Raw genomic sequence first — 12913 nt, forward strand, 5'->3', positions numbered from 1 at the left:
TCAGCCGCTCCCCATCAGACTTGTGCTCCAGACCCTTCACCACCTTCGTTGCCCTTCTCTGGACTCGCTCCAGCACCTCAAGGTCTCTCTTGTCGTGAGGGGCCCAGAACTGAACACAGCACTCGAGGTGCGGCCTCACCAGTGCCCAGTACAGGGGAGTGCAGGGCACGGTGCTGGGCAGCACAGCCGAGCGCAGGGGGCCGCACACCCACCCTCCTCCCCACCACCCCTTGCTCCCCTCACGCACAAGCTCACCTCCCGCTCTGGCTCCAGGCTACTGGGACCAGTAATTTCCTCTACGTAATTGGAAGGAAACCACAGCTGCTTCTTTCCACCATAATCTCCTCTCCACCTGGAAGAGAGGGCAGGGGCAGCGTCAGCACCCGCCACGGGATCCCAGAGCATCCTGACTGGGGACACTGGGGACAGGCAGCTCCTCCATCATCTGCTTTTAAGGTTCGTGAGGCTTTGGGGCTGTGCAGGTTGTGGGCAATCCCCAGACAGACCCAGCCCTAGAGGGAACACACCTTTGTATGGATGGTGACACCAGTGTTTCACTTTGTCCCCGAGGGAAAAAGGAGGCTCAGGACCAACTCACCAGCCTCCTTCCTGTTTCTCCACATTCTGGATGATGGCGTTTTTGGTGAAGGTGAGCTCGTCCTCCCGCTGCGCCTTGTAGTCGAACAGGGCTTTGACTGCGCACTGCAATGAGGAGGGGTCCCATGAGGCCAGGGGAAGAGAGATCACCTCCCACCGCAGACGTGTTTGTTGGGGGGGGTCTGTGGGGCGCGTTGTGTGCAGGCAGCATCCAACCCTGCTGCCAGAGGCTGCCAGACCCTAGTGACCCTTGCAGAACAAATCAAGGCCCCTGTTTATGCCAAACCCAAGGTCACAAGTCTGGCATGGCCCCACACAAGCACTTTCTTTTGGGTCAGAGCCGCTGATGGGTTTAGTTTGGAGAGTTCAGAACAAGAAGCAGCCCAGCTTGGGAACCTGCAGGCTCAGCCTAGAGCATGTCTCCCTGCATGGTCTAGAAATGAGTGTGCAAAATAATACAGCTCTTGGAAAAGAAAGACATTTGCTAAATCCTCAGGCCCTGCAGGTTGTTTCACGCCAAGCAGTGAGAGCGTACCTTGAAGGTGGGCATGGGGTTGGCTTCCACGTAGAAGCCCGGATGGCGTCCCTCGTAAAGGGCTCCATAGTCTGGTTCCTGTAGAAGCAAAGGGCCAGCAGTTACAACAGTGGATCTGCAGGAGAACAGGTCCTCTGCCTTGGGGGAGGTTGGGGGAACGCCCCAGGGAAGGCACAACACTAAAGATGATGCTGCCCACACTCCCTGCTGACCTGGGTCAGAGAGGCACCAATAAATCTCACTCAAGCCAGCTGAAATGTTTCCAACAGGGCATGAAGCCCCAAGAGGTGTGGACTGTGAGACACAGAGTTGGCTCCCACAACACCAAGTCAAGGCACCAGCTCAAAATGGACCTGTCCATCATCCTTTGGCTTAGCTCTTCCAACAGCCACCCACACTCACCGCTGTCCCTATCTTCTCCAGCGTCTCCTCGTTGATGGGGTACCTCAGCTTCATTTTGCGGTACAGCGGGTGCTTTTCATAGTAGCTGATCAAGTCCACCAGGCTCTCGAACTCGGAGTTGCCAAGCAGGACGGTCTGGCCCTCCTGCTGCACTCGGCAGTGTTTGATCTTCCCTTCTGCCCTGGCAGGTGGAAAGACAGAAAGAAGCCACTTGGCACCTAGCAAGAGAAGGTCTCTGCCAAAATAAAGACACCCAAGCAAAAGGTGCCCCCGGACCGGCTGCTGAGCACAGCCATCTCCCATCAGAAGATGGGAGGAGAAGCAGCATCCCAAAGACTCTCAGGAGGCTCTAAGACTTATCCAGGGCCACCCAAGGAGTTAGAAGAGCTCTGGGAGGGCTCACACCAGGCTCACGGCCCCTCTCCTGCTCTCTCACACGCTGCAGCATCCCAGCTCCTCCTCCCGCGCCCACCACCCTTCTCCCAGGGACGCACCGGAACGAGATGGCGTAGGAGCTGGGCTCGCTCCTCTTGCGCACCAGGAAGGCTCCGTCGCGTGGCACCCGCATCAGCATGTGCTCGGCCTGGGCCCGGGTGAGGTTGGCGTGGTACCACCTTTCAGGAAAGACGTGTCACTGTGCACAGGTCTCCACACATCCAGTTCATCCCACACCTCTGCTATGCCACATGGTTTCCCTCTCCAACCCCTAAAAGGCTGTTGGAATCCTCAAAAGGAGGACAGGAGGCAGAGATCATCAAATATATAACACAAGGCTGTCTTCTCCTTTCTGGGGCAGGCAGAAACAGAGCCATTTGGTGACACACGGCATGGGCGAGGGCATCCCATCACCTCCTTGCTTTGCTCTGAGCATCCACAACAGTCATGAACAACGAAGCTGGCCAGCATGGCTGCTGTGACACAGACAGCTCCACGGGGAGTGAGCAGGGACCAGAGAGCCCCAGCAAGGAAAGAATGACTGAGGAGACATCTGGGAGGGTTTCCCGTGGGGTCCTAGGTACCCAGTGGACACGACCCACCCTCCCCAAACACACACTCACTCTTTGCTCTCATGGGCATTGGTCTGTGGCACCGGCTCCGTCAGCCTCATCTCAAACTCATTGCACCTCAGTGGCACCTCCTGGTAGTGGGTGATGAGGTCGTAGAGGCTGTCGAACACCAGGTTGTCTGTCAGGAAGAACTTGGGGCTGCCGGCATCCTGCCGCGAGTGGATCCGGCAATGCTGTACCTTCCCGTTGCGCCTGCAGAAGGTGGAGAGAGTAAACCAGGATCATCCATGGAGATTTTGCACCTGCCTCAGGCACAGCTCCAGCCTGGACCCGGCTGTCCTGCCCCACAGGAAACCCATCACGCAAGGGTCCCAAGGGCCTTGACCCTTCTGCACTGGGACAGCGAGCTGACGTGATGCTGGGGCATAAAAAAAAGGGCAGAAACCTGCTCGCAGACCGCTGGGGAATGGGACCCCATGACTAAAGACAGTGTCAAGATAAAACTACCCCGGGAGTGACACAGAGCAGCGGGCTGGTGCCTGTGGCTCTCACCAGAAGGAGAGGGTGTAGTCCCCAACAAAGGTCTCGCTCTCTCTGACGAGGAAGGAGCCATCGGGGGCCCCCGTCTCGATGCAGTACTCCGTCAGCAGCCGCTCCGCGATGTGCCGCCCGTCACGTCCCGCTCCCAGCTTGCCGTGAAACCACTTCTCCGTGGAGTGAAGCTCGGTGCTGTTGCTCACCTGGCAGGGAGAAAATCCACCGTCTTGGGTTTCTGAGGGCAGGTTCGTGGTGCCGGAATCTGCTCTGCTCAAGGGTCTTCCAACCAGCACCAGGGAGTTTCTGAAGCAGCTCCCACCCTTCCCACCACAGACTCTCCCCCTGCAGTGGAGATGCTCAGCCCCTTGGGTAGTCAAGTTCTTTCTCTAGGGGAAGAACTCACCATCATGCAAGGCAGCCCTCACCTCCTTTTGCTCTTCCTCATCCTCATTTCCTTGGTCACTAGTTGTTTCCCCAGAGTAATAGATCTTACTGCTGGTCAGGACAAAGTAATGTGGGTTCCACTCCTGCAAGGAAACAAACTCTGGGCAAAAAGACCCCCTTGAGGAAGCACCAAGCTGGCCCACCACCCATCTGTGGGATCATGTCTTCCTGATCAGCATAAGCAGTGAGGGGTGATCGGGTTTGCAAAGGATAGTCACCAGCAACACTGATTTCAGTGGAGTCACAGGAGCTTCTAAGACATCCCCCAGATCCGAAGCACGGATTTATCAGTAGCCAAAAACTAGTGATAGGTCTTATGTACAAAGTGACCGCAGGTCACACCGCAAACGCCCCAGCACGTATTAAAAGGAGATGACCAAATGAAGCGCAAATCAATGCAGAAAGAAAACACTCTGCATGGATGCAGCATGGGGGCTATCAGAGACGTGGATATCAAAGATGGTTATGCGGCTTTACCATTGCACTTTCCTGTTTTCCAAAAACCTGTTTCGTTCGCACAGGACTTTGCCTGACAGATCCTCAGCAAAGCAGCTGAAGAACAGACCGTGTATAAGTAAACGCACACAGTAATACGAATGCTCGGCGCTTTACAAAGCAGAATGCTCGTTTAGGTGTGTTAAGTGTGTAGGCACTTGGTAGGAGGCAGGCAGGTCTAGAAACGCAGGCCACCACTAGAACTTACTGCAGCACCAGATAACAGGCTATACGGATTACACAAGAGCAGCTGCAGTGCATCAGCCCAGAGCTCCCTCTAGCTCAGCCTTCTGCCTCTAACAAGGGCCAACAGGAGATGCCTAGGGAAGAGCACAGGAGAGAGCCAGCATAAAAACTCCCCCAGCCTTCAAAAGCCTCCTGAGAAACAGGATAGACCAACGGCCTCTTAGATCATTTGCCCCGCAGCCCTTCCTTCCAGCACCACACAGTGCCTTACAGAGTCACCATGTCATTTACGGAGCCCACAGAGCAGGGGCCAGGGTGACTGTGGCAGAGAGACGTACGTGATTGATGGGGTCTTCCAGGTAGAGGATCCCGTTCTTGATGGAGTTGCTGATGTCATTCTCTGAATACATTATGGATGTGGGCAGCTCCTCGTAAGCGCTGCCCTCTGCCAGCTTCTTGTGCTGTGGGATGAGAGAGTGGGTCAACCAGTGGGTTTCTCCAGACTCAAAGGACCAAAGGAAGACCCATGCCACAGAGATCATCAAATGGCAATAAAGTCCCACCCTTTCTTCCCAGAGGTGATTCCTGCCGCAGGAATACCAACATCCCCCCAGCTCTCGAGAAAGGCAGCACGCAGCTGCTCTTTGTCTCCAATTGGTTTTTGCATCAGGTCTCCACTTCCAACCCTGCCCTGCCACCCAGCCCCTCCAGAGGTAAGCAGCTGCCCTTGGTCCCACACCCTCACCCCATCTGCCCCCATGCTCCCCACTTAGGAGCCTTGCTGGGGAATGGGGTTCACCTTGATGAGAATCTTCCTCTTGAGCTGGTTTGGAGAGGGAAGGCCATCAGCAGAAATATCTACTGGTTTGGTCAAGAGCATGTCTCCAAAGACCTTCTTGAAATTCTGAGCCATGTTCCTCTGCTGAGCAATGCTGCAGTGGTCCTCAATGGACAGAATAACAGGGAAACTGGGAGAAGGAAAAGAGCCGTCAGAACCAGCTTGGTGTCTGGATGGAACCAACGCCTCCTGAGCTCCGTTTCAAAATCCTGGCCTCCGTGCCCTGAAAGAGCAGTTTGCATCAACAGCGATCTGTGCTGTCTTGGGCATTCAACGTAACCACCCTATAGCAAGGTGTCCCCACCGCTGCTGGCAATGCATAGAATGCAGAAGGACTGGCAAACTACTGGGGTTTACCCAAAGCCTTCCCTCCCACAACTTTTTTCTGGGAGAAATCTCCCTTTGGCTGGGAGATTTCCCAGCTTTCTTCCCACCGAATCCCAGGCACATGGTCTTGTGCCAGTTCTCTGGATAAACGTGGGCTTCGCTTTCCTACAGTCTTGGCTCTACCTTCTCTTTGCCTTCCTGGCAGCTCTGCTAGCTGAAGGCCAGGTCCCTGCCGTACTCACTCGGAGGTGACAAAGGCATGCTCCTTGATAGTGACCAAGACATCAGAGAACTTGATCTTGGTGGTTAAGGTGTGTCCGTGGTAGATGACCGGCATGCCATCGGGACCATCCCAGCAATCCACTGAAAGAGACCCACGGGGAAAACTTAGCCCAAAGGCTGGAATATAGGCAGGACACAGATGGACACAGATGAGATGGACTGAACTAAGCGCTGCTGGGAACCGCGTTGGATGGTAGTAAAGGAGCAAGGTGAAAGTCGAGATCTTTCTAGGGGACCAAAAGCTCGGGCAAATACCACCCAGTCCCACAAAGCAAATGACCTCAGCCCTTTCGGCACATCGTGGTGGTGATGCTGCCACTGGCACATCAACCTTCAGCCCTGCCTTCCATCCAAAGCCTTCCCCGACCATTACAAAGTACCACGACGATGGAGACAGAAATGCTGGCTCCCAGCACTCACATTCGATGCAGCGGCATCCCATGCGCAAGCAGCGGGCGTACGCCTCCAGCGAGGACTCGCTCGAGAACTGATCCCCCGTCAGGTACCTTTCATGTGAGAGAACACATCAGCAAAGCAACACGCTCGCGGTGGGCACGGATGTCTGCTGGGACATCGCGGACCTGCCCCTGCGATGTAAGGAATGGCGAGAGCGATGCTCCTCCAGACCTGCCATCTTCCCCCCGTGAGGGGTTCAACTCTGCCCCTGCTGCAAGGGGCTGCAAGCACCTACTCCGAGGTCCAGCCTTGCTGCTGGCTCTTGAGATAAGCTTCCAAGAGCAAAATCAGCCTTGGTGCCACAAAGAGCCCCCTGTACCAGGCAGAAGCAGCCCGAGAGGGGGTTAGACCAGCTCTTGTAGGCAGACAGGAGATCGCTGCCTGCCCTCCAGGCTGCTCAGCTGGCTTGGGTTGTTGGTCCTTTCAATTTGGGCTGCGGTGCTGCCACTGCATCCCAGGAATGGGGAGCACAGAGAGAGCCTGCCTGCAAAGAATGCAGCTCCTGCAAGATTCTTCTAGCAGCAGAGAAGGAAAATGGCCAATTTTAGCCTGCCAGGTTTTTATCGCATCCGTCCTGTGTGGAAGATGGCATTGCTAGTGGTAAGAAATGGCCAGAGTGACAGCCCAGGACCTGAAAGCACTATCTGCGCAGATATGTGCTGCTGACCCCACCAGAGCAAAACATTGATGGTTAAATGATGGAGGGAGGACGGGGGCACCAAGAGAAAGGTCTCTGAGCTACTGACCCCAGGATGGAAAAGTCTACTTGACCCATCACTGGGATCAGGTGGAACCAGGAGAATCCCACCCTGGCACAGGGTGGAGAGAGCCATCCCCTGGTCCTTACGTGTTGTGTGAGGAGGAGATCCAGTAATGGGAGAGGGGGTTGTTCATGTTCTCCAGACACACCATGTCCAGTTGCGAGTTCCAGATGCTGTTCTCTTTGGAAAACAGGAAGGTGAGAAACTGCTCAGGAAGAAACAGAAGTGTGTTAACGATGCGGAGGAGCCGGGTGCTGTGGTTTAGCTTCACACACCTCTCGCCCTCCCTGTCAGCAGCCACCAAGCAGGTCGCTGTTTTCTAAGCTCAGCACAGACTGACCAGAGCCGACCACGACAGCACACAAGCTACCTGACCCAGCCTGCTCAAGGAACCACAGCACAGGCATTGCCACCTACCCTCTGAGCTGTGCCAGAGATCTGTGTACAAATTCCTTGATCCAGCTGGAGACAAATGAATTGCTCTGCATTTTATTTGGCAGCTCACATGGCAGGCAACAGCTCACTAAGGCCACGTGGGGTCAAGGGACCTTTGCATGGGAGTCAGTCCAAAGCGCCAGTGATGTGGTCATCTCCAGTTGTTTTTATTCTTTTGTTTTCAGCTCTTCTTGCTTTGAAAAGAGCCTTACTTGCCCCAAAGGGGCATTAAGCCAAATGCAGCCCCTTTCCTCCTCCAAATGAACTGCGTGATGAGCACTCCCAGCTGTACACATTCAGCACAAGAAGAGAGCCCAGAAGTCATTCCCTTCGCCAACCACCCCTTGTGCAACGTGGTGACCCACCGAGCTCATCTCCTAGAGCAATGTCGCTCACAGGAGCTGTGATTCTTGAAGCACAGCCACCCCGCAGAGAAGACACAGACCCAGAGCTGTCACACCACGGCACATGTCACACCCTGCTCCACCCCACTCCATACATGCAAGTGATCAAGGTGTCTTACTTCATCCAGGGAGAAATAAGGCTCATCAATCTCCCTCAAAGGGTCTCTCAGAAAGTTGAACATGAATTCCTGTACCTGAAGGGTATCTGCAGCCCACAGCTCCTGCAAACCCCAAGAGAGACATAAAAAAGAAACCATTTCAGAAAGTAATATTCAAACCCATGTGCAGCTCATCCAGCTAGAAGCTTTAACCATTAAGGAGGCAGTTTTTAACGCAAGACCATCTCTGCCAGAAATTCAACTGTCAGCACAAATGCCAGATAGCACGCAACTGCAGAAATCTGCCCTAAGTGGTCTTCATTTCCTCAACGCCATGCATTTTTCTCTCCGATAGCTCCTTTGCACACATCTGCCATCCCTCCTCTTTCGGCAGCAGAAGCCAACTTGGCTTCTTTTTGCTTCTCTCTCTCCCTGGGTGTCTTTCATTAGCCCATTGCAACGCCTGCGTCTCTTCGCTGGTTAACTCTCCGCTCGCTGCGGAGCATGGCCAGGGAGGTGGTGGTGGCAGACGGGGAGGAGGGTGTAAAGCAGGAGGCCCCACGCTCTCACACAAGCCATGGCACTGCTTTCACGAGCCGTGGCAGTGCTTTCATGAGCCACTCCTGTACTCTTGGAGAAAGAGCCCGGCAATGAGACGGGGGGAGCCCGGCAAGATTTGAAATAAAGGGTCTGTGCAGCCTGCAAACGCGCTGCTTGTGCCTGCGAGCGTGTCCGAGCTGTGCTTGCTGAACGACCTAAGATCGCTTTTAAATGGAAAAGTCAGCAATTAAATCAATTGGCAGCTTCTCAGGAGCTGCCGAGACCTCCCGAGCAGACAGGACCGGCCATGACGCTTCGGCTGCTGCAAACCTTCAGTACCAGCCAAGGTCACAGGGACTGGGTAAATCTCCAGTGACCAGTTCCTCCATCCTGGGACCTCCACTCCTCTCAGATCTTCTGGTCTAGGTCCTTTTTCTGACCAGGATGCCTGGCTGAGGCCACGCTTACCCTCACCAGCCCTTCCCCTGCATCACCTCCTGCTCCAGGAAGGATGCGCTCAGGTAGTGGTCGTGCCAGGCAAAGCACCCCACCACCAAATCATCCCAGCTCCATGCCAAGGCTACCCTTGGAGTACCAGATCCCTACAGACACCGGTGCCTACCCCCTCATCCCTCCCCTGGGCCTGTGTCAAGCTCACCCTCTGGTACTCCAGCAAGAACTTCTGCAACTCCAGCAGCGACACCCTGAAGTGCTCAGACCTTTCTCCAGCCCTGAAAAGCAGAGAGAGAGAAGCTTCAGTTGCTCGTGCAAGCACAGCATGACCAACTGCTGCTGGCATCACGTGAGGCTCCGTCAGCAACCACGACGGCACGTGCAAGCAAGATGTGCCCCAAGCAAGCAGTGCTGCAAGGGCAGAGCGGGATGAGCAGAGCGAGCAGAGGAGGGCACGACAGCAAAAACACAGCAGCTGAGATTATACGTCCACATCTCAAAGACAAGGACCGCTCCAGGAGCAGTCCAGGATTCGCGCTGCCAAGGGTACGACAACGTAGAAACTCTGGTGAAGGGCAGTAAAAATCATCAGAGGGACCGATGTGTACCAAAAAAAAAAAGAGAGTCTGGCTTCTACAAGAATGAAAAGAACTAAATAGGTGCAGGGCAGTCAGGGGGTGATTGTAGACAGGACGGACCGACAGCGCTCCAGGAGCAGTCCAGGATTCGCGCTGCCAAGGGTACAACAACGTGAAACTCTGCTGAAGGGCAGTAAAAATCATCAGAGGGACTGATGTGTACAAAAAAAAAAAAAATAGAGTCTGGCTTCTACAAGAGTGAAAAGAACTAAATAGGTGCAGGGCAGTCAGGGGGTGATTGTAGACAGGACGGACCGACAGGTATCCAGAGGCGGGGAATGACGGAGGGAACTGTTTGTAGCCGATTATCTCAAATGTACCAAGCTGCAATGGACAGCCAAGGGCCATACTGGGGACTAAGACCAAAAAACCCAGAAATGGACTGGGCAGTGCTGGCTGCCCTGGGGAGAGGCATGAACCAGATGGTCTGCTGAAGTCCCTGCCATCTCTCTCTTGTCTGTGATTATAGGAAAAAAAGATAAAACCATGGGGAATTACCTGGATGACTTAACAAGTCTTTCACTCTTTAGCTTCCGTGTCTAAATTCAAGCTCTTCTCATCACGGCCGAGATGCACAGAGGGCAGGGAAAGGGCACAGTTGGCAACGGCCCCACAGCCACTGCCTGCAAGTCCCTGGCATTGTGGCCAACCGGCACCGACCACGAGGATAACCTTTGGGAGATGGCTCAAGGGCTGATTACTTCACTTAAACCAACTGACCGTTTTTGGAAGCGGCTGAGCTCAGCTGGATCTCAGTGGGATGTCTGGGAGGAAGAGAGCCCTTACTAACCCCAGCTGAAGTGTCTACAGCAAAGATGCTTATTCAGAGTGCAAAAACGCAAGCGGCGCGAAAGAAAACAGCAAATACAGAGAATTATCCACCTTTCTAGGAACGGGACATCCATCTGTAAAAGAAAAAGCACAAGCATTACGTTTGCACTCAATCTCACCAACTTTCATCTTGTGAAAGCACAAATTGATCAAGAAGGTAACGGGGACAGCAAACCAGCACCACGCAGCTTGGCTTTCCTTACAGCCTTTGCTCACCCACCGCCTCCCCGACCCCAGCAGCCCCCTGCTAACCAGCCTAAAGCAATAACTTCTTTACTCCCTGTCATCCCTGGCCCAGAGGCAGGAGACAAGAGCTATTAGATGAGGGCAGCAGCGTTAAAAAGGCCATTAAGAGGGAATGCCCAGTAACAAATACGGTCTCTCCCTCCCCTTCCTGGCCCTGAAGAATTCAGCTCTTACCATTTTCTGGGCGCTGAACATCAGGCTCCGGTAGAGCTGTGCAAACTGCCCGTACGTGATATCCCCGTTCCTCTGCTCCACGTCCTGTGGCAAAAAACAACCCCAGAGGTTTTACAGGGGCCACAGGCAACTCTGCATGGCCTCAGGAGTGTCTCCTCCCGCCAGGATTCCTGGGGGAAAAGGAGGAGGGAAAGGCCAAAACCTGGCCAGACTTTGCCTCCTACCTTTGCCCATCTCTGCTGGGGCCAGTGGCACCCTTAGCACCCAGGACACAGGCACGTCCTAAACCGAGTTACACGATTCCCCGAGCTCACCCGCATAAAGGCATCACAGCGCTGATAAAAGCGTTACTGCTTACTTGAATAGTTACAAAACGATCATTTTAATTTTTTGTTGGCAGAGAGCATCTGAAGTATCTGGAACTTGTAAGACCCAAAGTGTATGCTCTCCTTTGGCCTCCGAGCTTAGCGCCGGTGGAAACGGCTGCTCGGCAGGAGCTGACCCTTCATTCTTGGGGCTGCAGTGATGCTGGCAGAGCCGGTCGCCTGTCACTTGCTGGCCATGGGTGGTTGCAGGACCCGGGATGCGGGATCTGGGATGCAGGACCCCGCTGCCTGGCCTCCTGCACTCTACCCCACCGGGGCAAAGCCCACGACCGAAACCAGGAGCGATGCGGGGAGCCGGGGAGGCAGGGTGGGGCGAAGAGAGAGGGTGCTGGCCACAAATGGGCAAGGGTGCGGCACCCAGTGGGAGCTGGCACCTCTTCAGTCACCGTCGTGGGTGGGGGCCCTCCCGGGAAAGGCTGGGAGCCTCTGAAACATGGAAACGTGCCGTGGGAGTTTAACCACAACCAGGTCTTGCTCAGAGACAGGCAACAGGCTGCTGAGGGTCCCCAGTGTGAACAAGGAGAGCAGAGGGGTCACACACTCACCGTGAGTCTCTCCCGCAGAAATCTCATGTTGGGGACCCGGTAGTTGACCTGAGACAACATGTTCTTCAGATCCTTGGCAGAGATCCTGGCTCGGCAGGGGAAAGAGGAGAAACACGCTCAGGAGGTCTGGGATGGAGGGATGTCACCCTGGGACCGGGACACCACATGCACAGAGTGGCCGTGCCCGAAGGGGCATCAGCTGTGACACACCAGGATGGATGCCCGACCCCAGAAGGACACCGGGGTTGGGGCCAAAGGCAGAACAGAAGAACGTTTTCCACCCCAATGAACACACCCATCTATGCTGGACGTGGGGAGCAGAGAGAGGTGTCGGCGTGCCAGTAAGAATTGCCAACTCCGCTCCTGCAAGATCCTAACACCACAGGGTGAGTCCCAGCACCCTCAGCCCGCTCGAGCCAATGCCGCAATGGGCACTCAATGCCTACTGCTTTACGGGAATGACCGAGGAGAAGCATTTTTCAAGTATCTGTACCCCGACATGAATGTTGGGTGACCAAATCCCTTCCCAAACCCACTCCCTGGCCAGCAGAAGGAGCTGGAGGAGGGCAGGTTTTGCGAGTGGTTTGGTCCTGGCTAATTTTATCCTAAAGAGAGGAAAAAGAACCCCCTATTTTCAGTGCCTAGCCACAGGCACAGCGCTGCCACGTCGTGCCCGGCGGCTCTCCCCCAGCCACTGCCACACGCACCGCTGGCACGGGGCAGCCGGCATGGTTGTCCTCCCCCCTCGGCCCTTTGCACCAAACCTGCCAGCTCCCAGACCGAGGGGGGCTCCGGTGCCAACCCCGAGTGGGATCCGGCACCCAGAGACAGGCAGCGAGGAGCCCTGGGCTGCCCCTGCCCGCTCCGGCGTTGTTCCCCCATGAGGCAATGGCCCTGCTGTGAGTTAAAACGTGGATGTCTCCCATCTGAAGGATTTAAGAAGCCAAGAGGTCTGCATGCAATCATTTTCTGGCAGCTCTTGCCTTAAAAGCAAGTCCTCTGAGTCCGCCCTAGCAATCACAGATGCTACTTTTCCCCCCACTGAGAGAGTGGGAGCCCAGGACCCTACAGGATGCTTCCCCATCCTGCAAAGCGTAGGGCACGTCTGACCCTGGGAACGCTCACAGCTTTGGGATGCAAATATAAATATGCCAGGGCAGATGTCCTGTGCAGGGGTCACGCTGTCATCTCCAGCGATGCGGAGGGGCAGTGTGAACCGCATCTCTCTTACCCTCTCCCCTGGAAACGGGGTGATCTCAAACGACACAGAGAGGAGGAAGGCTGGAAGGAGCCCCA

General features: G+C 55.0%; 1 protein-coding gene across 1 annotated transcript in view; it reads right to left on the bottom strand.

Annotated features, from left to right (window-relative positions):
* PLCG1 (phospholipase C, gamma 1) overlaps window positions 1-12913 on the bottom strand; it is a gene marked incomplete at its 5' end in the record, with an annotated part of 27502 nt that overhangs the window by 8765 nt on the left and 5824 nt on the right. The window contains 18 exons of the mRNA XM_009700243.1: window positions 256-352; window positions 599-702; window positions 1133-1210; window positions 1535-1715; window positions 2029-2148; window positions 2593-2793; window positions 3094-3281; window positions 3504-3605; window positions 4542-4664; window positions 5003-5171; window positions 5611-5731; window positions 6071-6156; window positions 6954-7072; window positions 7826-7927; window positions 9003-9075; window positions 10318-10340; window positions 10687-10770; window positions 11618-11702. Coding sequence (XP_009698545.1) covers window positions 256-352; window positions 599-702; window positions 1133-1210; window positions 1535-1715; window positions 2029-2148; window positions 2593-2793; window positions 3094-3281; window positions 3504-3605; window positions 4542-4664; window positions 5003-5171; window positions 5611-5731; window positions 6071-6156; window positions 6954-7072; window positions 7826-7927; window positions 9003-9075; window positions 10318-10340; window positions 10687-10770; window positions 11618-11702 — 2056 coding nt within the window. The remainder of the gene's footprint in view (window positions 1-255; window positions 353-598; window positions 703-1132; window positions 1211-1534; window positions 1716-2028; window positions 2149-2592; window positions 2794-3093; window positions 3282-3503; window positions 3606-4541; window positions 4665-5002; window positions 5172-5610; window positions 5732-6070; window positions 6157-6953; window positions 7073-7825; window positions 7928-9002; window positions 9076-10317; window positions 10341-10686; window positions 10771-11617; window positions 11703-12913) is intronic.

The sequence above is a fragment of the Cariama cristata genome, unplaced genomic scaffold, assembly GCF_000690535.1.
Source record: "Cariama cristata isolate BGI_N322 unplaced genomic scaffold, ASM69053v1 scaffold45, whole genome shotgun sequence".
Lineage (NCBI taxonomy): Eukaryota > Metazoa > Chordata > Aves > Cariamiformes > Cariamidae > Cariama > Cariama cristata.